This window comes from Tinamus guttatus, unplaced genomic scaffold (assembly GCF_059628265.1).
Source record: "Tinamus guttatus ecotype Peru unplaced genomic scaffold, ASM5962826v1 Tinamus_guttatus_pri_ptg000676l, whole genome shotgun sequence".
In the NCBI taxonomy this organism is placed as follows: Eukaryota; Metazoa; Chordata; class Aves; order Tinamiformes; family Tinamidae; genus Tinamus; species Tinamus guttatus.
In genome coordinates this window covers 1,628,651-1,656,596 of record NW_028289210.1, presented here as the reverse complement: position 1 = coordinate 1,656,596, position 27,946 = coordinate 1,628,651, and the positions used below count along the sequence as shown (strand labels likewise).

General features: G+C 41.6%; 2 protein-coding genes across 9 annotated transcripts in view; both read left to right on the top strand.

Moving 5' to 3' along the window:
- The window catches only part of GPHN (gephyrin), a 254,183-nt gene extending 252,981 nt beyond the window's left edge, over window positions 1-1,202 (top strand). For all 8 annotated transcript variants that reach the window (XM_088536554.1, XM_088536553.1, XM_088536550.1 and 5 more), the window contains one exon: window positions 235-1,202. In XM_088536554.1, coding sequence (XP_088392680.1) covers window positions 235-368 — 134 coding nt within the window. In that variant the 3' untranslated portion in view covers window positions 369-1,202. The remainder of the gene's footprint in view (window positions 1-234) is intronic.
- A 7,667-nt stretch (window positions 1,203-8,869) lies between these two features.
- On the top strand, window positions 8,870-26,008 carry GARIN2 (golgi associated RAB2 interactor family member 2). Its single transcript, XM_088536587.1, is given in 10 exon segments — window positions 8,870-9,004; window positions 10,352-10,554; window positions 11,105-11,360; window positions 13,540-13,784; window positions 14,962-15,008; window positions 16,870-16,898; window positions 16,901-16,927; window positions 22,315-22,411; window positions 25,285-25,594; window positions 25,687-26,008. Coding segments are annotated over 10 exon segments (1,671 nt in total).
- Window positions 26,009-27,946: the final 1,938 nt, after the last annotated feature.

Genomic DNA, 27,946 nt, shown 5'->3' with positions numbered 1-27,946 from the left:
AATGTGAAAAGCTGGCTAGGAAAGTAATCAGAGATTTTGAGAACCTGAACAATGAGCATCTGACTAATTTTCTACATAGTTCTCTGTTTCCATCCCGTAGCCTTTGATCCCAGCGCTATGAAAAAGTAGCAACATGAATATCTCCGTAAAAGCAGCCTATTTCCCTCCTGTTGTGTTGCAGCATTTGGAAGAAATTGAAAAATTAACTGAAATTTTTCTTTCCCTCTCCTGTAGGGAATCAGATGAGTAGTCGTCTGATGAGTATGCGCAGTGCCAATGGACTGTTGATGCTACCTCCAAAGACAGAGCAGTATGTGGAGCTTCACAAGGGGGAGGTGGTGGATGTCATGGTCATTGGAAGGCTATGATGTCACCAGCAGGAGCGAAGCTTTGATGCATGTCCACATATCATTGACTGTATCCTGTAATATGCAACGGCACAGCTAGTTTTTCTGATTTGGATAAAAGTTGATCAGTATAGTCAACATCTTGAACTATATTTCAAATGGAATTTAAATAATACCTTTTAAAAAAAAAAACTTTAAAAGCAAATCTTAACAAAGAAATTTATTCTGATTATATCAAAGCAACTTTTTCCTTTCCTTGCAATTGCTTTGTGTGTTCAATGCTAGTTCTAATAGCGGTAGCTTTTAGTAGACAGCAGTAGGTGCCTGCAGAACTTGTGTTTTTTCTCATCTTTAAGATACAACTACTTATGCTCTTAAAACAAGGCTGTCTGCTTATTTATACTAGCGTAGACAACACTTGGATTTCCCTTATTAGTATGCTTCATAACCACTTCACAGAGAGCTTCTGCTTGTTCTTTATCTTGTATCTCGTGTTGATGTGCACAGTGCCAAAAGCAGAGTGGCTGCCCTGGGAACCCCGTGAAGCCCCGAGGTTCTCCCACCTCGCTGCGCGTTCAGGGATCTCTCTTGTCCCAGCAGCCACCCAGCTCAGTACTCTTGGGCAGTAACTGGATACCTTTTATTTCAACAAACAAACAAAAAATTGCTTCCTTAAGTGCTGACAGCCTTTTTAACCAATACATTTAAAAATGTACAGAATTAAAAACTAAAAAAAAAAAATCAAAGACTGATCTTGTACAGATATTAGTGTTACCAGCATTCATGTGGAAATTAAATGAGCAAAGAATAAAACTAATGTTAAACAACTCTGTACCATAACATTTTCTGTAATGATATTGAAACTTAAATGAATAAAAAAAATCCTCAATCATTATTTAAAAATTCACCTGTTTAGCCTTGTTGTTTGAACCAAAAAAAAATGTGTTTTAAGGCGGGTGTTTGGGATGGGGAAAGAACAGGAAGGAAGTGGAACAGGAAGTGTAATGTATTGCTTTGGTAATTCCACATCTCTCCTGGGATTCACACCATATCAGCACCCTGTAGCACCTCCCTTCTTGCTCTGTGGGCCATTTGCTGTCCCACCAACTCCACTCATGAAGTCAGAGGACAGGGACTGAGTTCTGGATTCAGGTCCTGAACGCTGCAGTGGAGCAGATCCGTAGGTCCGTGCTGGCTGCAGACAGCACCCCCAGGGCTGGTTTTAAGACAGAATTATTTGCCTGGCATCAGCCTCGACACAAGGAACACAGGCCAGCACAAAGGCAGAGGCAGGTGAGCAAACACTGCACAACAGCGACTACTCCTTCAGAAAAATCTTATCACAGTTGTCATCCATATTTCTTTGTTCTATATTGCAAGTCAATTTTTGTAAAATGAAGGTAATGGTTCTGTGAAGTGGCAGGCTGGTATCAGACTAAATTCATGAATGCCTCTATTTACTATATGAGTAGTGCAGACCACAGAGGTAGCGAGAGACTGATGTCTCAGAGCAATGTAGAAGAGCAACACTCTTCATTATAATCTAAGTTAATACATAGCTAGTCATTACTACAGGCAAATGTCAGGCAGCATATGCAAAGAAAATTATAAATTCATAAAGGACGCTTGTAACAACAATCTGAGGAAAGATTATTGATACAGGCAGAGATGGTAGACAAAGATAAAATGAGAGAGAGATGTGACAAAACCTGAGCATGAGTGTCTTGGGTCTGTTTTACATTAAAACTATTACCCAGTTTGGATGGGGCTGAGAGCAGCATTAGAGCTGTGCTGGGTACTGCATCTGGGTCCACTGAAGCCGTATCTCAGCACCTTGCCACTTAACCACTGTCAGAATGAAGAAAGCATTTAGAAAGCATTAGCACTTTTTTTTTTCCAGATAAAAATCCTATCACATACCTTATTAATTGCTCGAGTCACTGTACTGTCTTTAGTAATGCCTGGAGTCAAGTGTTGGAAGTTTTATGCAAGCAAGCAAGCTTTGCAGTTTCTGAGACACGCACACAGCAAAGCCAAGTGTTAACACTGAAAGCAACAGCCAAATGCACTTGGAGAAGCATCTGTGGGAGCAATTTAACTTTAAATCATAATTACAACTAGGCCTTGATTGTCAGACCTAAAATTTGCTGTCTGAAGAATTGACCATGGCTATTACATAATGAATAGCTGATTTCAAATCACTCTTATATTGGACACTCCTAAAACACTATTTAACAGAAGGTAGAAGCTTCAGAAAAGAAATCAAGGACAGATGGATCAGACTCCTCTTCAAGTATGTGGTTGCTTTGGTTCAAATATTGAAACTTGTGAATGGAAATATTTTAAGGACTATTTTCACTATTTTTGTTTGTTGAGTTAAAGCTTCAGCACTATCAAAATAAATAGTAACAACCAGAAACAACACCATCAATGACCGAAGAATGAGGCTGGTTTTCCAATGTTTGTTTTCTCCTTTTTACATATTTTTTTCAGCACCTATCCATGGAGATAATCATGGCTAGAAACATACACTGTGGTCCTTCAAAGCCCTGGCGTAACCCCACACTGATCTGCAAATCCTACAGTGGGTCCTGGTGCTCTACCTGGGTATCCCGACAAGCTGGGACCAGAACCTTGATCACACCCCAGCATGTGAAATCTTATACAGAAATTGGCCATAATCAACCAGCCAAAAAGACCGGCCCTTACCAAGTACTAGTTTCAAAACTTTAATTACAGAAATCATAACCTTAATTCTATCTTGATATTAAAATATGCTAAACATCACATAAGACAGATGAACTGTCTTTGATCTCCTTAGGTAACTATTAGAGAGCTTTAGGGCTCAAGAGATCACTAATTAACGTGGAGTCTGTAGCCTTTTTGATTCTTGGGCTGCAGGATTGAATTTAAAACATGTTTACATAATGGATACAGCTTTGAGGTGATATGCAACTGGGATCATTCCGTAGACTCCCTCTTCGCCTTGCCGCTCCTGCAGTGTCTTTTTGGAGCGAAGTCCTGAAGAAGCGCCGCTTGCCTCACGGCCTGTAAGGGTGGTCCTCAGGCCAAGGCAGCCTGCGCACAGGCTGCGCTGACCGCAGAGCTGCCCCCGCGCTGGCTGTATCTGCCACGTCCTTCCATTGGCCTCGGTTCCCAACGTGCCAAGGCCACAGGAGCGCGGGCCGCCTCGCGCAGCACCACAAGGTGCGGGCCGGCCTGGTACAACGCTACGGCCGCAGGTGGCACTCGAGGAGCTGCCCTGAGTCCCGCTCCAGCTGGAGCCCTGTGTCAGCGCTTGCTGGAACTGTGTCTGGAGGCTGAGACTTCATGATGGTGCAACCTATTCCACAGCTGGTTTGGACATCAGAGCCAGGCTAAAATGACCCAGTTCCGGCACATCCTATGACTCTCTGTTATGCTCTGATTCTCCTCAGAAACAGCACCATCATGTGGACTGCATATGGGGTTCTGTGTTGGACAAGAGAATTACACATTAAAACACAATAGCTGTGATTTTTCACATGACAGCAGCAGGATGTTTTCAGATACCTCTATTTGCCATTTGGAAATACAAGACAAAGTAAGGGGAAAGGTCAGATACAAAAAGGAAGAAATACTGGACCACACTGAAGATACATCTCTCAGGAAGCATATAGAGAGGTTCATCAGCAATCAAGACTGTTCTAGGAGAAATGGACAAGTGGTCAAAGTTGCAGCTATTTGGGAAGAAAAAAGGATTTGTAGTGAGCAGAGCAATTGCAGTTGCTGCTGACAGCGAACGCAGCAGTCTGTGTTGAATAGATATGTAACAAGGACATGTACCCAGAGCAGCATTTGGTAAATTGTGGTTAAGGACATTGTGGCTAGGGCCCTCCATCTCACAATAAGAAATGTTATATCCAATAATTACAAATACTGAAAGGTTTGGCAGCTCCACCCAAAGCCAGCCATGCTCAAAAGATAAAATCCAACGTCTCCACCACTTCTGTACTGCATGCCAACAGCTTAAGCTCTATATCAGAGCCAAGTGAAAAATAAAATCCACATTTGTATGCTTCTTTAATGTTTCCTTTATGGCTATTTCTTCTATTTTCTATATTGTTCAAGCTTGCTGCTAGTTTTCTAGTATATCCCTGCCTCCAGCCGGAAAGGTGAGTTCACTTGTGGGATATAAAGTCAGGGGAAGGAAAAGCTTGTCATTTTTGCAGATGATACTGCTTCCTGATGCACTGCGAGTTGCATGTTTTTCTGAAAGGGCTTGGTGACTCATATTCAGCATTAGATCAAGACTTGTTCTGTGCATTCATGCCGTGCTGCACATAAGCTGACAAAGCTCCTGGAATATGAAGCATTCAAAGGGGCCCTGCGGAGAATATTTCTAGCTGTCAGACTGGCCTGGCTCGGGTTACCTGCTCCATCTCAGCACCAGCTATGCAGCTTGAGCTGCCTCCTTGCAGAGAGCATTGCACAGCCAGCCTTGTTCCAGTGCAAGGATTTCCGCGTTTGCTTTGCATGGAGCCGGTTTGGATTTAAAATTGCAGACTGCCAACCTCATTGTTGCAGAGTTGATTGGCAAGCAAAACTGTTTGTATACCCCACTAACTGCAGAGTTAATCTGAACACCTGAGAAAGCAAATGCACTGTCCCGACCGTGGCAACCGGTGATTCGATACTAGAAGTCACTAAGAAAAATGTAAGAGGAGATGAGACTTTTCTGGAAGATAAACCCATGCACAAACTACACTATAGGCAATGGCAGAATAAGATCTCCAAAACCTGATTTACACACGTTGTAGATAGATAGAAGCAGTGCTAGATTATCAGGGTCATACCCTGGTGCATTTGTTTCTGTAAAAACAGAAGTCTTGTTCAGCTGAGCGAATAGCTGAGTGAATGGTGAAAATATTTTTAGACCTGTAGATCAGGTCCAAGAGAACCTGAAACAAGATGAAATTTTCTGACCAAAATAAAATCAGAAATGTAAGGCCACCAAAGCAAAGAATACTGACACGTTACCAGCCAGTGGCACAACAAGCCACCGTCCCACCAGACGGACAAGTATGCAAAGGGGTCTTCAGCGGAACGTACCATTATGCTCGTGCTGATTTTATTGTGCTCGAGCAGGTCCAGGAGCGTACCCTTACCAAGAAGGGAAGACCAGCAAGACCTGGGATGAGTTCCTACCACCGGCAAGTTCACAGTAAAGACTGGTGGGAAACCAAGTGAACTGGAGCCCATGAGGACTCTGAATGTTTGCTTGTGTTGTGCTGTTGGCTGTCTGGAAACACGGCCTATCAGTGCTTTGGGCTTAGAATTAGATAGCTGAGCAACATTAAAGGTAGGAATAATGATAAGGAAAATGGCCTGAGAGCTGTTTATCCACCAGTGCTTCAGGAGAGGAGAGGTGTACATACAGATGCAATGCTACTCGAACCCATTAAAGGTAGTTAGTTGGCACCATATTTCCATCAGTGTATTTCTGTAATTTACTCCCTACTGGTGAAACCCAATCAATTTGCTCAGCATGCTATGAAAAGTCAGCGAGCAGAGCAGAAGACAGGGCTTAATATACTCTTGGCAGCCTGCACTGCTAAGGAGTCACTCTGCTGCCTCCTCTATCAGCTGGAGCTTTTTCAAAGAGATGGCGGCTAGGGGTAGATTAAACCAAAACTAACAATTTATTTTGATACATGAGGGAAAAAAAAAAAAAAAAAGCCCCTATAAATTTTGTCTTGAAAACTGATAGTAGCCCAAGAGTCAGATGGCAACAGGATGGAGTCATGAACTATGAGTGTGCCAGAGACACCTGAACTACCTAGTATTGCCTATGCCAGAACATGCACATGGCACAACAGAGTCATGATACAAGAATGTTAGCTTAGTGTTATTATTCTGCACTGCGAAAGTTCTGCTGGCTCTACTGCTTCCTCATACAATCTTATACTCTCCTCCTCTGATATCTTAACCCTGCACGGTCCAAACAAGTGCGTGCAGTGCTGCTCGCTGTGTGAATTCCTGTGCCAGACTGGATCAGAAATGTCTCACCCGGCAGAGAGAGCAGGAAGCATTCCTGCTGGACATAACTATTTCAGTGCATAGTATTATCAGCCTAGAAACTCCTCTGTATGGGCCTTATCTAAGCAATGTGGCCGTGCGCCCGCACAAAGGAGGCTGTGTGTCTGCAGAGGAGTACGGTGGTTCTTCAGGCCGTTTCTCTCAGTCAGACAACGTAATCCCCATTTTGCAGTATTGATTCCACCGCAACCAGCTTGCTGCTCAGCCATGGTCTGAGCCCTTATCTACGCACCAGGCTGCATTGGAAGCAGTAGCGCTATTACATAATACACTGAAAAAGCAGGGCAAATTCTGTTGTTACGTGTGATGGTGACATCCCTGCCTGAGCAAAAAAGCTGCTCTGGAGAAACAGTGTACAGAGAGGAGCTATAAGTTACAAAACAGAGCAAGACACATGAGTACAAGCTCCAGTTTACATTGGCTCATTAGCACTCAGGATGTTGAGTGCACCAACACGCCTTAATTACCCTGAGCTGAATTATCCTCACCTGAAACTGAAACCCACCCCCACATCCTGGCTCTGGGAGCTGCGTTTAGGCTCAGTCTGGGGTTTGCAGTACTGGTCTGAGCTATGTTATAGATGTACCTGTCTCTAACCCTCTCTGCTGGATGGACTTCTGGGGCCTATGTTTGTAGCCTTGCCTGTGGCCCAGGATGGCACTGCTCCTCCCTGCACTCCCGGGAAGTCCTTGGATTCCCTGGGCTGTCAGTGGACGCTGTCAGCAGCACCCCGCTCTGGTGGGTATGCGCCAATCGCACACGCTGCAAGGCCACGTGCTGCCCGGAGAGGGCACTGCCTCACTGCAGTCATGGCGGGCGCTCGGCCTCTACTTCTTCACGGAGAAAAAACACTCTTGCTTTATCCCTGGCAGCCTGCGGGGAGCTGCCTACACCCACGCAAGAATCTGTAATGTTATCTTGTCCTTGATGTGTTCATGTCCCGTGTGAATCCACACAACTTGTAACCATTTATGGTTATGACCTGGTGGAGAAATGCAGCCGCTGCTGGGCCCGGACCAAACCGCGTATTGTGATGCCGGCAGTGACGGGGCCGAGCTCCGTCAATCCGGCTCTTATGATGAAAGCTGCCACCCTCCTCGCTGGCGTTCCCGCATCACCTCTCTGCATATCACCACGCTTCAAGGAAACGCAGGGAGCCGGGATCACTGAGAACTTGCCTCATGTTGCCGATCATGGGCTTCTAGCGCCGGGAGCGTTCCTGTGGGCTCCTCGGAGCGGGCTAGCGCGCTCCTGTCCTCTGTTTTCCCCAATATACTCCTCTAAGACATGGATTTGCCAGTGTGAAACAAGGTAGGAACTGGAAGTAAAAATCCAGCACATCGATTTCTGTAAATAAGCCAGAGGCAGGATGTTTCTATTCTTTTTGGCATTCTGCCACTTACTGAGCAGACTCAAATGAATCATTTAACTTTTGTTTCTACTTGGGATAATAGCGATCAGCAGTTCAACAAAGATTTATGAAACGTAATTAATGAGGAGTCTTGGGTTTTTATTTTTTCCTCGGTAGGTCTATCAGTAGTATGCTATTCTCTAACCTTTGCGTTAGTCACCTTGGTCAGCTGCTGGAGTTTCTACTCTAGAGCACCCCAAACTTCTGCCATCTTCTTCAATCCTGACAAAAAACCTTTGTGATCAGAGAAGCACAAAAATAGTCGTTCCCCTTGCTGTCACCCCAGACTAGCACTGAGTACAGCCCAAGGGTTTCCATCACAATTTGACAAGTATGTCACTGTATTCACATAATAATGCAGCTCAGCAGCAGCAAAAAATGCAAGGTTACTTATAAGCAATAAAGACATACAGGAGTATGGAACAGCACATGCAGACTAGTCTTTATTTCACTCTTTAGCTCACTTTTTTATTGTACTTCTATGTCACTAATTTTGTGTAAGTTTCACCCATTAACTATCAGGGTTTATTCTTAGGGCTATCCCAATAGAGATTTTGAGGTAAGAGGTGGGAAAAATGCCAAAGGGCAGCTAAAGTAAGTGATATAGGACAACTGAGGGAGGGAAACATAATCTTTTAGTCACTTTTTATGTTTGTTTTGTCTGAGGAACAAATCTACATTTCATCAGTTCCTCAAGCATCACCTCTGCTTTTAAAGCATTGGTTCATTAGGGTTTCATACCTATCGTAATGGCCTGAGTTTATGATCAGAAAGATACTTGGACCCTTTGCTTAGAGACCACTTGCTAAAAGAGGAGTGAAGAACTGTGGAAAGCCGTATTAAGTTACTCTTTGTGCTTCAGACCGCTCATTAAACGTGTGTTTTTTTGGAGGAGGCTCTGTTCATTAATAGTACAATAAATGTAAGCAAGAAGGATTGTGGGTTTTTTCTTTTCATAATCTTCAGTTTTTCCAATGTATGTGTTTTTCTCTGTTTAACTTGTAAACATATTCTTGTTTTGTGAATAGGCAAAATGAGTAGCAAGTTTGATTTTAAGAGCCTCACTTCAAGCCAGACATCCCCTATGGGTGATCTTCAGAGAGTCCTTAGCCAAGGAGAATATGCCCCTTTGACCGCTGCTCCCATGTTTGAAAGCAAGTTTGTCCAGGTAAAAAGTCACTCAAATTAAATTATTTGGCATGCATAAGATGAAATTGCTTGAAGAGATTTTTTTTTTTTGGTCTCCCTCAACTTGACAGGTGTATTCATTCATTTATTCCCCCTACTCTCTTTCTTCATTCTTTCATATACACATATCCACTTACAAATATAATTGGTTTCCTGTCTCCTACAGACCATTCTGTTCTTGCTTTACAAAGGCTGGTCCAGAAATCCTGCAACAGCAAAGGGCAGTCAGCTTTCCCCACACTACCCCTGGCTCCCTCCTTTTTATATCCTTTAATATCCCTGCCTGTCACTTACAATACAAACCACAGAACCTGCATGACCTTGGCAACAACCTGAATTCCTGTAATCTTATCCTCACAATGTATCTAAAGCCGATGGAGTTTATTTACATGGTATGCCTGACCAATGTTTTTTATAGGATTTCATTACCTTGCTTTGTGATAATTGCAATTGCAGAAGTCTTGATAAATTTGATCTTGCACTGTAGATATACGTGCAGAATGATGATTAGCAAACTGTCTCTATTTTCAAGGTACTGAATGATTTTATCCTCTAGTTTATTTATCAGGCCTCACTTGCTGTCAAGGCAGTAGCTGGCCTAATCAGTAAGCCCCAGAAAACAGCACCATCCCCCACTTGCTTACACCACAATAATAATTTTTAAAAAGAAAAAAAAAGGCCTTTCTTTTTTTTTCCATACTCTCTCCCACAGTTGGGAGGATTTTTCGCTAGATATTCACAAATCTAACGCACTGTCCTCCCTCAAATTCTTTCTTGGAGGACAATTCCTCTGATTTCCTCCCTTACCAAGAATAAACCATGATGATGGTAGGGCATTTCATCTTCATTTAAGTATGGTTCTATAATACTTTTCAACTTATTCTCCTCTCCTTACATTTTCTCATATCTGTGTGTTGCACATAAATTGCCCAGGACCTTTTTCCATTCTGTGCTCCTGGTTCATAACCAGGGCTCACAACTATCATGTTAATATTGACAAGGGCAAAAATTCAGCAGAACAGAGTGCTGCGTCCATCGTGTTTGCACTAAGAGAAATTAAAGATGCTGGTAGCTAAGCGCTCTCTTACCTCAGGAGTCAGGTACCTAGTGATGGGGGCTACACAAGGCAAGGGATTTCCTGGCCACTTTTTCTTTTCATTCACACATTTTCCCCTCATTATTCCGCTTTCTCCTCTCTCCTTACCAACCCATTACATAAGCTGCAGGAATCCCAGGCTAAGCCACAAAATGTACTGGTATATTCTCAGTGTGTGATCTCGTGGCTAACGACAGGATTTGGGGTTTTTGTTGTTGTTTTGTTTTACAGATTAATCGAAGAGGGGAACCCATTTATGTCCACAACCGACCCAACTGCGTGACCGTAGGTATCTGCAGCGCCAGCCCCAGCTCGCTCACACCCAGCGTGATGCTGCTAGCACATGAGGTGCCCGAATCCCTGCCAGAAAGTGCACCAAACTTCTGCAAATTGTCAGAGGAGTCAATGCACACAGAACAGCTCGCACTCACCAGGTGAGTTAGCACTGAGAAGGGCTAAATCATTCCTTGAAGAATAAATAAGAAATATAAATGTGCTACCACTTTTCATACGAGGTTTTCTTTCCTTTACGGGTCAGTTCATTAACAGACTTCACAGTAGGATCACTTAAGCTTAAGTACACACTCTTTGGCCCAGCCCTGATCACCATTTCAGAGTAAAGCTACCCACATGTGTATAGACAGATGATGACTGGGAATGTCTAACAAATAATTTTGTAAATATGTCAATGCTGAAAACTTCTAGTAAGGGTATGAAGGCTCATCAGGGAATATCCCAGGGAAATAAAGACATTGTAAAGAAACAAATTTCCTCTGCATCACTTCTATGAACTGCTGCTCAATATTTCTTCTATAATCAGATAGAGGCACTTATGAAAAGTGTCCAAATCCACTCAGGAATTCTTTCTGTTACATTCTCTCACCTACGGTCTTACTTCAGGTCTGACAGACACATTATCTTCTTTGAAAGGAGTCTCCACTTATGTTTTTACCATGATCTTCCTTTTTTTTTTTTTTTTTTTAGGTTTTTCCCTTTGAAGTTTGTAAAGCTCTCTGTCCACAGCCAAGACAAGCATCACCTCAAGTTAAAGTTAGTAAATGGCCGTTCCTACTATCTGGAGCTCTGTGCCCCACCAGACCAGCAGCAGCATCTATTCCAGCAGTGGTTACAGCTCATCTCTCTCCTGAGATCCCCAGAAAATACCGAGGTCAATGTATTATATGAGAATTTTAGCACAAGCCAAGAGAAAACTCACAGCCCAAACAACCTGTTGGAAAATGTGAGTCTTTGACAAAGCTGAAAAAACAGAAGGTATCGCCTACTTGTGTCAGCATTCCTTACTATGTCTCAAGTCAAACCTTTTGTGTCCGTTGAAGGAGCTGCAGACCTGCTTGCCAAAATAGTTCGCCTGCTGTAAATTCTCTAGAGAATTTCATGGGCATGCAGGTTCCTGGGTACATGTAGTCTCGGTGATCTTTTTTTTGAAAATGAAGAAATTACTTCTTATTGCTCAGTGTTTAGTTTTTGCTTGTATAGGAGGTAGCAGACTTCTATGTTCTTGAATGACTGTTTTCTGCTGGATTCCACAACCTGCTGAGAAAAGGCAGAGGAGAGACATAGCACAGCTGACTCTTGTGCAGGGACTCAGAGCTAATAAGCAAGGAGGGCTAAAGTATTTGATCCAAAGGACAAAAAAGGTAGAAAATATTTGAATGAAATACAGTAGACAGTCAGAGTGGAAGAAGACAGTTGTTCGGTGTAACTAAGAGAGAAACAAGAAGCAGAGAGACCTGAAATGCCTCAGGAGGTCCTGAAGAGCAAACACACACACACACAAATTCAACAAAAGCACAGGAGGGATTACCTTAGAGCTGCACTTATAAAGGAGCTTGGCTGGTTAGTGATGCTGAGGAACACAGTATCTAAAGTTATCTATCTCCCACGCTTTTTGTCAGCGCAGACATTTCTTAACTGTACTTATTTCTTCCTCAATCCAATGCACTTTTTAGCCAGACAGAGGGATGTCCCTAGAGAGGAGGAAAATGCACAATCAAATAACCAATGCTGTGCTGCACATGCCACTACCTTTTCACCACACTCAACAGCTCCCATCCCTTCCCTTGCCATGGGAGCAGAAAGAGAGAGAGACACTTTGTCCGTTTAGTGCAGAAAAGTGGCAAGGAAACTAGAAAAAATACTATATTGGTGAGAGGAGAATTATGTCTATAAAAATCAGTGATGAGCTAGAGACGTTCAAAGAGAAGGGAAAAAGTTACACATTCAGATTAGTTTTGCAATAAGTATTGAACATGAATTGAATATGTGGCTGAAGAATCTGCATAGCCATGTCCCACAGCCATACTGGATAAATCAAGAATACATGGGTTGTTAAAGCATAGGATTTATAAAATTTCTCACTTGATAATTTTCCTGCTACAACTATCCCTTCACAGCCATCTTTTGGCCAGGAGGAAGTGTATTCTGCTTTTTCTCTTACCAAAGGTCAAAGTTCAGATCCTTTCACAGCCTTCTTGGCACAAGAGGATCTGATATGAGTTAGGTTCTGTGCATGGAAGATGTTACTACTGCCTTGATATGCTACAAAACATAATTCCTAAAATCCTAGGAACTATATTTTCCTAGACAAAGATCTAGAATATCTGTTCTTCTTTGCAGGAGACATGTGTTGTTAGCATTACATGTTTAACTTTTTCCAGCTGTGTCCATGTTTCAATGCCTTGAAGAGTTGAGTTGAGTTTTTCACTAACTGAATAGTTTCCTCACTATTGAGTTTTCTACTAACTTTTCATAAATTTGGAATTTCCTTTGCACAATTACTTCTCTGCTCTCTTCTTGTTTAGAGAGAAAGCTCACTCTGCATTTGCAAGAAGTACAGGTTCCCCTGCCTCAGCTACCTGAAAGCAAGAAATTTAAAAGGATTTTAGTAGGGACCAGTATCAAAATCAGGACAAGAAGCAGAGCAAAGATCTCATATAGTAGCTTATGGACATGAGCAAAAAAAAAGGCGGGGGGGAGGGAGTAACTTGGAAAAGGAATCATCATCATGAATCAGAAACAGAGAACTAGAAGGCGAAGCCACAAACAGATCTCAGAAGTTAAGCTTTGGGGTCTGTTATTCCTTGATGGGCTGCATAGCTGTAGGCCCATAATCACTAGCAATCTGATATGTAGGAATATTTCCACTGGTGGTAGTTTCTGTTCTAGACAGATAATATTATTTTTTCCTATGGATCGTCCATCTGGCAACATTTTATAGCAGAATATTCAGCATATAGGGGAATAACATATAAAAAATGATTTTCTGATCTCATCACAAAGTTGCAGTTATGCTGATAAGCTCTGAGCACAGCCCTCTATCTCTCTTTTTTTTTCCCTCTTTTTTTCTTTTATTTTGTCCATTGCTACTCTGTCTATTAACCTTTCATTTTTCCTTCAAGAAGAACAACACACAAGATGTCCCTAGCCCAAAAACAGAGGAAGAAAAAAGTAGTATAAAAACCTCCTCCAAGCAAGATCCCCTCTCAGGTATAGTGGAGCCCAATGAAGAGAGCAGAAGGAAAGAGGTATCTTTCCACAGCTCCCTGAAACCAACCAGGCAAGGAAGCACCATGGAGTCAAAGGATAAAGGTCATCTGGATAGAAAGAAAAGCAAAAGCAAAAGCACAGACAAGAGGAAAGCCAGGTAGGTGTAGCTGGGAAATTATTTTGATATAGCTGATTTTTGCTGCTGGACTTTGAAGACTGACATATGTTGCATTTTTGAGCAATAAAATGCATGCACTGGCATTTCTGGGCAATAAGGCTTCAGGTTCTCAGTCCTTCATGTGTCTCGAAGGACCATTTCCGATGCTGTCTTCCCAAGATACGCAGTCAGACTGGTAAGCAAAAGGGCATGAATTTTCAGTGATTTCCACGGGCAGTGCTCTCCCTGAATGAAGAAGAATCTTTACAAGGGCAACTCTGAGAATGATGCCCACTGACTGATTAACTGGAGGTGGACTATCCTGCCTACTTTTTGCAACTGTCAGCTGTATCAAAGTGCCCTGAAAATTTCTTTCTCTCTTCTGCTACTCATCCTGTAAGTGCCAGTACAATTCAGAGTGTAAGACTTAATTTTCATAATGTGAAGTCTAACTATAGCTTTCAAAGGCAGAGCAGTAGCAGGTTCCTCAGATCCCTCTGTGACAGTGAAGCCAGATTCAATTCAGCAGAAGCTGATGGTAAGACGGTGCCTTTGCCACACGAGTCTGCTGTGGGAAAGGTGCCACTCTGAGCCAACATGAAAGGGGATCTCACCTGCCTCATCTATGAAGGAATTGCACAGCATGGAGCAGACTGTGATTCCTTTCTGTGCACAGTGAGCTAAATGGCGTGGCACCAGAGCTGTCTTTTCTGTATAGCCTTCACAGCTATATCCTACTCGTGCCAAAAAAGAACAGATTTTCATTGGTGGTGTTGCACAATTAAATAAAGGTTAGGTGGTAAAAGGAAAGAAAAACTAACTGCTACTTACATGAGCAAAATATAAGCATACAACTGTGGGACACCTGAGAACAAGACTTCAGTATAATTGCTTTTCAAGCCACATTTGACACAAATGATGAGTTCAGATGTGTGTTATTTAAGCTCAGTTTATAGCATTCAAATATCTCTGCATGTTAGTGTGCCAGCATTCCAATGCCATGACTGCTACGCACATTGAGCAAGACATGTTTCTTACTGTAGGCAGGCAGAGTTTTTAAAATAGTATCTATATAACGCCAATCCTAGTCAGTAATTACATTATTAGGATAAGTTTAGGTCTCATTTTGTAGTCAATGGCATCATGTTAAATCCTTAACGTTTTTGTTTGTTTTTAGGACAAGTGCAAAGAAGCAAAAAAGTGAAAAAAAACTGCAGACTTCAGGTATGACAGAAATTTTCTGCACATTTACTCATTTCCGCATTGCTGTTCTCTACTGCAACAGTAGATAAGAGAAGCTGAAACTTTGAGTTGTGAGATCTTTAAAACTAATATTTCCGTGTCTGTATTGCCAAAAGATTGACACTTGTAGGGCCATATGATAAGGTACCATGTGATCAAGCCCCACCTTTCAGAGTTCAGTGTCAGGTTGCAAAGAGATATTGTTGACCCATACCTCTTCTTCCAGGGTGCAAAACGTAGAGCACTTTATGCCCCCTACTTTGTGTCTAAACTTGCCATCATTCTGTGTGCAGGTGAACTGGTCTCGTGAATAAAAACTTCTGCAATCTTCCTCCATGTACTTCTCTGTCTTGCCAAGTCAAAAAAGTCTGAATGAACTCCTGGCCTATCAACTTCTTGGGTTTTTTTTTTTTCTGTGTTTGTGAACATGATGCTACTGTGTCCTCCTCTTGGTTCTTGGCCTGCGGGCTGCATGCAATTTATCTTCCTGTTTGCTAGCTGGCAATCTTAGTTATCTACAAAGACTGAAAGGAAGTCTTTTGTTTTAATACATAACCTCATTTAAGTATTTTTCTCAATTTTTATTCCTATGTGCATCTCTCTCTCATCCACTTATAGGCGCTTGTCTATCTGCCCAAAAATCTTGTTGCAGCTCTCTCTGCCTCTACTTTGGTATATGAATCATTTCTAATATCTCATTGTTATGTTCTTTTTTTCCCTTTCGCTCTCTCTCTCTCTCTCTCTTCCTCTTTGACCAGTTCTTCATTAAGAAAAAGGGGGATGGCCGGGGAGCAAGGGGTTACTAGGCTATAAACTAGCTCATATTCCAAAACCTACTTCATCTCTCCACATAATGTGGAGACAAATGACAACAAAGTATTTAGATTTAATCAGCAGTAACAAAGTGCACAGTCCTAGATTTACTGTTTTTTAAAAAAAAAAAAATCATTTCTTGCATTTTAAAACCTTCTATCTGCTCGGACTCAGTGCTACAATTTGGTGCTTTTAGCAATTTTACTGTATAAACTGTAATAACAGAGAAGTAGTGAAGCAATCAGAACTGACCTCCTTCATATATTTTCCTACCATAGACACACATCTATAAGGTCATTCAGGGGAAAAAAAATAAAAAGCTGTGTTGCCAAGCCCAGCATGAGAACTTGCTGCATTGAGGGATAGGGGCTTCAGGGCACTCCTGTTTATTGCAGTCATTTCTCCTCTAGCATTTTGTCTCTATTTGCTATTCTATAAAAATGATTACTTTAGGTATTTATTTTTGTAGTAATGTTTTTGCAGAATATTTTTCACAGGAATAAAAAGTAGCTGACTGTATTTCCCATCTTTTTTTTTCTCTCCTTTTTTCTATTACCACCTTTGCCTCTTTCCCTTTATCTGTTTCTTTCCTCAGTAGTTTACAGTTTTTCAGCTTTCCCTCTCATGAGCTTTCCTGTTCCTTCTCTCTAGCTCTAGATAATTCTTTCTCTCACCCACCAACCCTATTCTATGCTTCTTCCTCTTCTTTAAGCTCCTCTTTCCTCCAAATATGTATTATTCCTCTGTGCAAATCTCTTGCCCACTTTTCCTTATTCTCTCCCAATCCGCATTCTACCCCCAAGTCCTGAATTTGCCACACTGAGGCAAAGGCAGCAGCTGTTCATCCAAAAAACAGTTAAGGATGTAAGAATAGTAAGGAAAGCTGAAAATCCATTGCCTTTGGTCTCTGTCTCCTCCTTTACAGTTCTTTGTTTCTCTTCTCTGTACTGTTCTCTCTTTTGATTCCCTTTCCCTTTGATTCTCTGCTTTCCTGTGCTGCTTTCCTCATTTTCATCATGTTCCTTTACAGGAAATCTAAAGAGTGGCAATAAATCAGGTATAGTCTGCTGCAAGTAATATTCCAGGTGGTTAGTCAGAGAGAAGGAACAAAAGAAAATAAAGCAAAGCATCTTGGATACCAAATGCAGTTGGGACAGGGAACAGAAGAAAAAATCGCCCTGCAGACTTCAGCTCTGTTCATAACCTTCTACTATTGTGAAATTAACTGTTACAGAAACACAAACTCTGTACTCATCTGGTGGTTAATTCACAACTAACAACATCAAATAAACTCGTTTTGGTCCATGAGAATGGGATCTACATTTTGCAGTGACTTATACTTGGGCATGATATGGCCCTGTGTGGGAGCAATGGTGTCACTGATTGAATTAACAGTATTATTCCAGCAGTACCCAAGAGCTGATGGGACGTGCCCGCCGAGAGAGTGAATCACCTTTCCTTATGCTATTTAATAGCAGTCATCCTAGGGATTGTTCATGCTACCCTTTCTCTGTTCAGTCCAGAATGTAGAAGAATTTTATTTATTTATTTATTTAGAGAATAGCCTTGTTCCAGCCTAACTAATTAACTTTGTGTTTTTTTTTTTTTTTTTTTTTTTTTTTTTTTTTTTGTTCTTTCCTCCCTACCTCATCCCTGTGCTAGTTTGGCACTTCGGACCTTTCTGACACTATACAAAATTTGTAGCAGTTGGTGCAAGAGCCTTTTCTACAGTTCTGCAATCTGATACAGGCACCTTTATCTCTCTGCCTACTGTGAAAAAGCAGCAGAGGTTCTAAAACAGCTATAGATTGTTGAAATAAGAGCTAGTTGCCAAAACAAGAATGGAATTCCTAGATATGCAGTCTGGTTGTATGTTGTCTTCTACTGCTCTTGATACTTGCAGCTTGAAAATTTCTGTGTAGTTTTACGGTAGGTGCAATATTTTACTCAAGGTTTGAAGCAAAAGTTCTGCATAAACGTAGCTAAGCAAGCGACAGGGAGGACTCGGTGGGCTTTTTTTCCAAAAGAACACAGACTTCCAAAGAGATGGTGTTTCTTGAGAATCCTAAGTTAAGAGACTACTCCTCTGAAGGCAGCCCATGTATAATCGAATTGCAATCTGGGATGCCATAGAAAAAAAAAAAAAAAAGGTAAGTAAGTTCCAATTCAACAAAACCATGACTGAGAGTGGAATTCAATATAACTGAATACAACTATTCAATATTACTGAAAAATCCAATGTATTTTTTATTGTGAAAAAAAACTCATGAAAAGAACAAATTGGCAACTAGTGACAAGGAGGAAACTTTAAGGCAGTCCCAGAGGACATTTTCTGCTTGAGGATCAGCATGTTGTTGAATGTTTATGAAGTGCTTTCGTGTACATGGACAAATGTAAAATACTGTAGAGAGAGGCAGTAGAGAGACTGCCTGCTGGTGCGTACAGTCAGTGACATTATCATTTACCCACTGAAAGTGGAGAGAATAAAATTAAGAGGGTGGCACACTGGAAAATTCATATAGAATATATATAGAGAGAGAATATATATAGAGAGAGTGAATACTATTAAACAAAGTATACTGCATTCAAAAGCTGTTTGCACTAATCAAGTTACAATTGTTTCACTAACCCAGATGTAATAACTATAATTTCATACCAAGGTATGCTGCATCTATTGGGCAATCCAAAATACTGTAAATCAAAGATTTAACCTTCATTTTAAAAAAAAGCATGTCTGAAGGAGTATTGCACATTACCTGTGATGATCAAGAGAAATCTATTTTGCATCCAAACAACCTATTAATGCATAAGTTAAATGCATAAGTTAAAATCAATGAAAGGGATCAGACATCGAGGCAGATTTTGAGAAAAGTGACTTTCAGATGAGAAGCAAAACAGTCTCCTCAATTCTCAGAGCTGCATTGTATTTAAGTGAAGGTATTTGCCCCGACTATGCATATTCGTAACAACAACAATTAAAAAAAAAAAAAAAAAAAAAAAACGGCTAATTAGCCAGGATAGAAGGACTGACAAACCCCTTTCCACCAAGGCTTAGTTTATGCTGTGATCAATGGGTCGGAGATGTCTGCTAAAGCTCATGGCAGCAACGTGACACTTGAATGTTTACAATCCTTAAGCACCGTGTTTCTCTTCATTGACCGAACAGGCAGGTGGAGGCCTTTAGCTGTAGAAACCAGAGTCAGTCAGAACAAGGTATTGTGCTGCCCAAAATAGTCACTCTTACACACACATAACCTATCCCAACCATTGAAGGACCTTGAAGAGACATGTCGTGACAAAGGACTCCTGCACTGTGAACTGCAACTCTTGTTCCACCTCAGCTCATTGGAATGCAACCTGAAATGCTCTTAGTCAATATAGCAAGGAGAAGCAACTTGAAAGTATTGTATTTCCCAGGCTACGTTGTTGAGAAGAAGGCTGAACTGAGTCTTCAAATTGCAAATGCAGTAAAATGCATCCTAATTGCTGCGCCTGGGGCAAACTAAAGTAACTCAGCATGGATGCTTGCTGGGTTATATACAAAAACAATCTTATAGTGGGCTGATTTAGAAGGCTGGTACGCAGTGTCGACTCAATGAGCCAATACAGTCTGCTAGCTCCTCTGCAAGAAAAACAGCCGCTGGGAGATTGACAGGACTCAGGAACTGAAGATCATGCAAACAATAGATCTACCAAATGTAAAGTATGTGTTTGACTGCACCTTTTAGGAAACTCTGCAAAGCAGAGTAGAATTCAAGCAATATATTCCCAAAAAAAGTATAAATGATCTCATTCCCTCTTGCAATCTTCTATCAAGATTTATGAAGACTGTGTAGAGTTTGCACTGCAGCACACAGATTTATACAAGCGTAATGAACATTATCCGTGTAGCTCCCCAAAGGTATATGGAAATGGTTCGTATGTTAGTATCAAACCTTTTCTTTTTTTCCTTAAAGGTGGTTGTGTAGCTGATATTGTTTTATTGAGGAAGGTAATTAAGATTAGTGGCTTTGCTTATGATAACATCTGGCAAGTGTATTTTGGTACATAAATCAAACATCTATCTGAAGTGTACTTTGTTTGCCCAAGGGGTGGTAATGGAAATCTCTTAGCATCTTATAGACATAAAAAATGCATGGTATGGAATTATGCTGGGATCTGTATGAGCATGTAGGAGGCGACTGGATCCATTCCTTAATTTCACCTGTACCATGATACTCCAAATTTAGCATACAATGAAGGTTTTTTTTTTTTCTATCTGTGTACAAATGCTACAGCCACCTATATGTCCATATTTGTGTCAGAAGTTAAAGATTCTTGGTTAAGACTGGATATCTAAATTCTGCTACTGTTCTGGCATCTGGCAGTTGAGCTGACTGATAATAAAGAAATACAGACTCCAAGAGGTGCAAAATGTTTTAGTTTCAGATCACAAATTCTCAGCAAGAGAGATCATCATTTTCATCGCTCATCAGGTCAGCTGATAAGTAATGAAACACATGTGTGAAGACTAGGAGGAAATGCTATAAAATTATGCATGCTCACAAATCAAAATAACTTTAAACCGGGCTAACTATCATGTCTAGATCAATAACATTATTATTCACATTAATGAGTTTCATAGTTTATCTCAGAAGATTCTGTCTACCATTCCTGGAGTCATAAGCACAACTCATTATTTTCTACTAGTATGTTTCCTGCAGAGAAAAAAAAATATTGGGCTCCTTTACTTTTAATTTCAGAATATTTCCAGTTTAGCTGGCATGACTATGCAGATTTTAGAATTCAAATTAACTACCCCAATTGCTTATAATCTACTGAAAGCAAGCTCAAAAAGCAGGGGAAAAATCAAAGGATGATTTTAGAAAGAATCTTTTTGAAACTGATCCTCCCTCAAAGAAATGTTATATTCAGATATCCAAGAAAATTTTGAAAATATTTTCAGTTTTAAATAGAAAGAGAAAGATTGGGCATATCTCAGAAAAAAAAGCAAGTCATACTTGCAAAGAGAAATTTATTTAGAAATGTGTTTGTTGGTGCTCAAAGCAGAGAGTAGTAATTGTACTGCCACCTTACAAGACCATATTGCACAGCTCTGATAATGCTGAAAGAAACATTACACAAAAACAAACAAGAAAAACTTGAGCAGAGGCAGCGCAGAGAATAGCAGTAAATCTTTTTGTGATATTGTAACAGAGATGCACTAGCTGAAAAACTACATCAAAGCAAAAGTAATAAAAAAATCAGTGTGCAAGATTATCTCAGTGAAGATTTAGAAAAAGGGGATAAGAATTATAGTGTTGTTTACATGTCTTACAGTAGCTTACAGTGTCTTATGGATGTCTCACTGTACATCTAATTTGCTTTCCATGATAAAATTTAATACTTTTTTAATAAAATATGCAAACAATATACTTTACTTTTAGCATACTTTTGACTGATAAATATGTAAAGCATAAGCTTTACAGGGCAACATCATCAGATAGGAGGTATCATCATTAACATAATTACCACTCCTAAGCTGTTTTTCAGGAAAGATTATCATACCTGAAGAGAATTTAAAAACCACAAATGTCTAATTTCATTAGGATTTACCATGTAAGTATTTTACGTACATGGTACCAACTCTTAAAATTCCTCCTGCCGGTTCTTCCCCTGTTTTGTCACAGATCTGTGAGTTATTTCATATGTCTGTATTCATTTACAAACACATTTACATACATTTCAAAAACAAAGCAAGTAGATTGTCAAGTAAAGCCAGTAAAAAGTATCTGCAAGTCGACAGTATGCTGGCTTGGTCTGAAATCCAAATAAAAGGTTGTCTTGACTTCAGGCTGAAGACACATCCAGCCTCAAAACAGCAAGTCAAGAATGGGTACAGATACGAATTAATAATTGCAACAAATAGCAAAGCATGAGAATGTTTTCTAGAGAGACTAACTACCTATGTTAGAGCTTCATAAACTTGTTCAAGATCAAACCACAAAGAGAGAGTTGCACAGAGGAAGGCACACACAGAGGATTCAGAAACAGTATCGAAAAGACAGAGGGGCAGGGAATATAAACGGAATAAGGTGCACAGAGAAGGAAGAACAACAGGGCAAGGAAGTACAAAAAGCACCAGACTGACCAGGGTAATCACTAATTTGGATATAAATAGGGGAACAATGGAAAAGTTCAAAGATTGCCAGGCTATCAGATAAATTTGCCAGGCAAGAAAGATTATTTTTATTACCCATCTCTTTTTCGAGCTAAACACAATTCTCCATACTCTGCCATGAGCATTCCCACTTCCAGCTCCATTTTCGGGCACTTATTTTCAGGAAAAAAAATCTCTGTGTCTGGGCTTAAGACCCCTAATTGAGAGCTAAGTAATTCCTTCAAACTTGAGATCTCTCTTCTGAAGACTTTTTCTACAATTGAACTTCTGCTGGGCTTATGAACCGATTCGTAAACCCTGTGACCTTCCTTGGAGCTGTGCCAAGTGAGACAGAGAGTAACGAAAGCCGAAGGAGAAGATGTTTCAGCCAACCAGCTGAATATAAATGTGAAAAGGGGTAACTGGATGGAAAGTAAAGGACAGTTCTAGGTGCTTAAGGAGGGAAAACATGACCATCCTGAGTCCTTCATATTTGTTGTGCTAGTTCAAGGAAGGCTGAAATGAAGTTTGATTACTAATTTCAAATTTCAGGGTTTCTGCTGCTGGATTTTGGGGACCAAGAGAGATGCTTATTTCTTACTTATACATTATTTAGCTTCTCCACTCTTCTTTGAAACACTAAATACTGGATGGAGCTGGTTCTGCATATGCACTAGCCGACGTGTCCTGCTTACATGCCCAGGGTTAAACTGATTGCTAGATCTGTGACCAGGAGATTGTTGTAAATGAAATTGGACAGGCCTCTGTGGAACATTTTCATGTAATATAGAGAGGATAGGCAGAAGTCTGAGAAAGCAGAAGCTTGCTTTCATTAAAACTCAGTTAATTGGGACGTTGACATGGCAGAGAAAAAAATCCACGAGAAGCTCTTCTCTCAAATTAGAGAGAAAAAAAGAACACAGTTTCTCAAAATTGTGCAAGAATAAAAGATCAAAAGGGAAAGGGTAATGAAGATAATGAAAAAAATCAGAAAGGTCAAGAAAGAGTATGGAGTACAGACCCTGACATCAGGTAGGCAGGAATTCTTTAGAGATTGCATTAAAACTATTTTGGCAAACAAGGGAGATGACACCAGTTTGGATGGGATCCAAGATGAAGTTGGAAGAGAAAGTACATCTGCTGTAGAATGCATGTCCAGTGAGCTTAGAGATAAAGAGTTTAGAGATAAAGGGGAAGAGAGGGCAGAAAGATGGGGGGATTGGTTCTCCTCCAGCCTTTGCTGACAAGAGCTTCGCCGCCACTCTGGTTCTGCCGACTTCGCGTTCACTTTTGCATCAGTCCTGGACTCTAAAACATAAATTAAGTGATGCAGTGATATAGAAGGGAATTTCTACTTAATCCTTCTGTGATTTTTCGTATTCCCTCCAGAGGGCGATGGTTTCAAAGAAAACAGTCGATCCCTATGTTGGTCTCATGACTCAACCTCACTGTCAGAAAAAAATGACTGATAATAAAGCCATTAGGAAGGGCATTTCTGAAATCAAAATGCTCAGGTTCCAAACTCATGAAGGACCTCAACTGTGTATTTCTTTTCAGTTCCTTTCCACCAGAAGATAATAATTGAAATCTTTGAAGAAGAAGGTATAGAACAGCAGAGGCATTACTTTTGTAAGTAACTTAGATCCTCATACCAAATATTAGTCAGTTAAGACTTTCCCAATCATCTTTCCATTTCCTTCCTCATCCTCCCACTTCTCCTCTTTCCTTGTATCTATTGTTACTGCTTTGTTATTTCAAATAATGCTTTGCTAATTCAAACTGAAATGTTGATTTTTCTCACAGCACTGTGTTCTCCAGCACACCAAGAAACAGCACCCCCAAGGCAGAATGAACTAGCACTTAGATCTGTTCTTTTAAATTGCCATCACAGAGATTAAAGGAAAAGGTTATTTGGCTCGTTGGAAATAATGATGCTGATACTGTGCTTTATTGTGAGATCTCTTCAGATATGACAGTTCCTTGGTCTGACAGAAGATTTTAATCTCTTGGGTAGAAATAGCCAAGCCTGCCTCATTCAAGCATCTTATGAATGGATTTGCCAGCTGGGCAAAGGCTAATATTAGGGTTTGTGAAAGCCAGTGGGAGGAGATTGGTTACCAAAGAAACAAACTGATCTTTAAGCAGCTATATTGAAGAGATCCCAAGCTCAGTCTTAACCTGGTCTGGCAACCCTTGGAAAGGATTAAAACTTTAGTTACAAATATAAGGTTAAGTACAAAAGAGAGAAAGACAAAAGCTAGAACTGGTGAAGCCTTCTCTGATCTATGACAAACTGCGTAACATTTTGAAGAAAACTACTTTGTTTAAAAATGGCCTTTGGGTAACATGCCCCCTAAAAGCACTGGGACCACTGCGATAGACAAGAAATGCTGTTGGATGAGAGAAGTTGTAATCAGAACTTTTTAGTCTGTTCACATCCTTCTTGGATATAGAAAAGACAGTATGCAGTGACCAGTTAGGATGAGGATGACACCTCTGAGCAGCCAGCTGCTACACCAAGACATTTTCTGTAGGCATTGTAGCTTCTAAGCAAGAATCAGATTTCGAGGAAGGCTTTTTTTGGTTCTCTGGTCCCTTCCCTTTCCCCCTGTATTCATATTTCTTGTAATGCTCTGCTTTTTCCGCTCATGCTCACTTGATTCCAAGCCCCTTGTTACTGGACAAGGTTCGAGTTTAAGTAGTTGATTCTCTACAGTGAAAAAAAAAAAAAGGCTTTGCTGCTCTGAAAGGCTCTAATGGAGTGCGAGACGCAGGGTGGAAAGGTGCGAGGGCTTCCCCTGCAAGTCGCTGGGCACATCGACGGTAGCTCAACTGGCCATTTTATACGCCCAGGAAAGATAACCATGGGCTCCGGTTCCGTGATTTAAGCGATGAAAGAGAATGTGAAACAGGGTATAGGGTCGAATTATAGGAAGTTAAAAGCCTGGATTTCATGCTTGAAAATGATTCATTTATAAATGGTTAAACTGAAGCTAGAAGAGGTGGGAAAAAAAATCACTTTAACAGCTTTTTAGGGGTCTAGGAAATCCTCTTTTTCTGCCCTTTTTCTGCCCAACTAGCTGTCTTGGCAAAGTCAAGTTACTTCAGATTCTTGTATTTAATACCTCAGGTAACAGTCCAGGCAGGCTACCTTAAAAAAAAAAAAAAGTAGGGGCGGGGGGTAGGAAAGCAGTTTTTAGTGTTAAGTCAAACTAAAATGTACCACTGAAGAGGTAGTTCCTCGCTCCTGTAAAACAACCATGGCCTGGTAAAGCCGCCTTTAATGGCCTCTTTCCTCCACCACAGAGACTGTGCCCGGCTCCTCTCTGGGCCTGAGCCTCTCGCCACTCTTCCAAAGGATAAACATTATGCCCCTGCGGGACACAGCGAGCAGGGGGGTCGGGAGGCGTCGCCGGGGCACGCATCGCCTCGCTGGCTGTGCGCCCGCCGCGGGACACCACGACGGCGACCGTTGGGCCACGACGGCGACCGTTGGCCGCGACCGTCTGGCCACGCCCCCTCCTCCCACCGCGCCTCGCCTCCTCAGGCGGCCGGGCGGGGCGGGGCGGGGCGCGGCGCGGCGGGGGGCGTGTCCCCGCGGCGCGTACGTGCGTCGGTGGGGGGCGTGGCGGCGGCGCGGCCGGCGCTGGGAGCGGGCACGGGCGCGGGGCCGGGGCCGGCTCGGACGCGACGGTGGCGGCTGCCCAGCCCGTGTATCCGCGGGGACGTGCGCGCGGCGACGGCGGCGGCGGAGCGCGGCGGCAGGACGGTGAGTGCAGCCCCCGCTCCAGCGGGCGGGCGGGCGGGCGAGCGAGGGAGCGAGCAACAGGTCTTGCGGGCTGCCCGCGCCGCCCCGGGGCCCTGGCCGCGCAGGCCTGCGGCGCTCGGGGCCGCCCTGGCGGCTGCAGGTGCCGCCGCCGCGGAGCGCGTGGGGCCGGCGGGCCTTGCGGGGGGGAGCTCCGGTCTTCCGGGGGCGCTCGGCGGAGGCGGCGCAACAAAGAGCGGCCGGCGGCAGCGACAACAGCGGTAAGGTCTGCCCCGAGTAATGCCGTGAATTGGGGGCCTCGGAGGGGAGGCAGCTCTCCGGGAAAAGGACAGGGAAAAACAACCCCCAGACGGAGCGCTCAGCGCTATGAAAAGGGGGAAGACTCAGCTTGGAGTCTCTGTCTGGGAAATTTGGGTATAAACTGACTGTTGCACTCACTTACCAGGACAAAATACTCGTGTTCTGCATAACTGGGCTGTAGTCGAGCTTTTGAAACGGTGACCGGGGTTTTTCTTCAAGTGCTGCTGCTTTGGTGCATGGCTCCAGGGCCTCAGAGGGGCCAGGGTGCCCCTTTGGAGGATTGAGGTGTTTTCCCTGAATTTTCTAAGAATAGGGTGCCTTTGATGTGCCTCTGATTAGGCATCCACACCTACGATCTTTTCTTTTAATCTGTCATCTGAATTTTCACAAATGCTGCTGCTTTTTTCTTTCATCATAATCGTCTTAGAACTCTAGTTGCAGAATTAAATATCCATTGCTTTGGAGTGTAGCTGTCTGTTATACACGTATAAACTGATTTCTAACCTACTGGGATCCAAAAGCCCTCTTTATTTGACATGCTAAAGTGTTAACTAATGATTAATAGTGTAGATGGTTTAACAAGATATCAAATATTTATATTGCAGCACTTTGTGAACCAGGGTACTAGGATGTTAAATTTAATTAGCGTTGTTAATATATGATCACTCCTTTCAAAGGAGTTCTTTCAAACTTTGCCTCCTGCCAGTGCATGTCGTGTTTCCTCACAATGTCTGGAATAGCTATGGGTAGTAATTTTTGTTCCATAGAAATCAAATGATGATAAAGATGATCATTTTACTTGAATTTTATTGAATTTCTTTTTACAAGATATAGACTTGTTTTGAAAAGTTAATGAAAATATTTTTTCAGTAAACTGATGTAACCTTTTTAGGAGTTTGCAGGATTTGGCTGGGCCATTGAGGGGTGCCAACCCTCTTTCGTTACCACAGCAGCATGTGAGGCAGAAGCAGTAAAAATGTAATGTAGAGGTCAGCATTCATACCAAGGCTTATGGACATGTAAAACTTAATGTAGCCTGAAGTTCTTATGTATCCATATTTTTTTCCCCGTGCAAATAACTACATTTTCATAACACTTCTTTGCTACTTTTTAATTAAAATCTCTTCCTACCATTTCAAGTTGTAGCCTTTTAAAAATCCTGGGGCATTTGTAGATGTGAATTCTCTTATGATGTCTTCTGAAAGACTGAGGCTTAACATGAAATAGTAACAGTTGTAACTACCTGTCTCAGCTATTCAGTTTTGTTGATTTGTACTTCTGATTAAATACATTTCTATTAGAACATTAGGCTTTTAGAATTCTGAAGGCTAAGAATTCAAGCAGTCTGCTGCTGCTTAGAAAAAGAAGTAATCGGTGTCTGTGTTCATATTTAAGATTCTTAAGCTGTAGCATCTGGCCATTAAAAAAAGAGAAATCTTTAATGTGACAAGTAGTGGTGTAGACTTAGTATTATGGCATTCAGAGCACCAAAGTAATTATTACTTTGTTCATTCATCAGAAAACCTCAAAATGTCTCTTAAATATTTATTTAATGCTGTTGGTTTCTTAATGGGCAAAGTGAGACATTTGCATATTTGAAAAGATTTGCTGGTACATTCATGATAGAAAACTCACCTGATGGAAACATGGCCTATTCTGTGATTTTAAAATCGATTTACTGGCAGCCTACTGAAGTGCTTTATTCAACACGGCAATTCTGGCGAACAAGTGTTTTATGTTTGGTATCTTCCTCTCTGTGCCTCTAACATAACTATGTGGTGAAATGCTTTAGAAGTAGCTCAGATCCAAGTATGGAGCAGAATTCTAAGCATATAAGTTATTTATATGTCAGGATATTTTTAAGTAAGCCTTACAAAGTAAGCATAAATTAAGCATACCTAT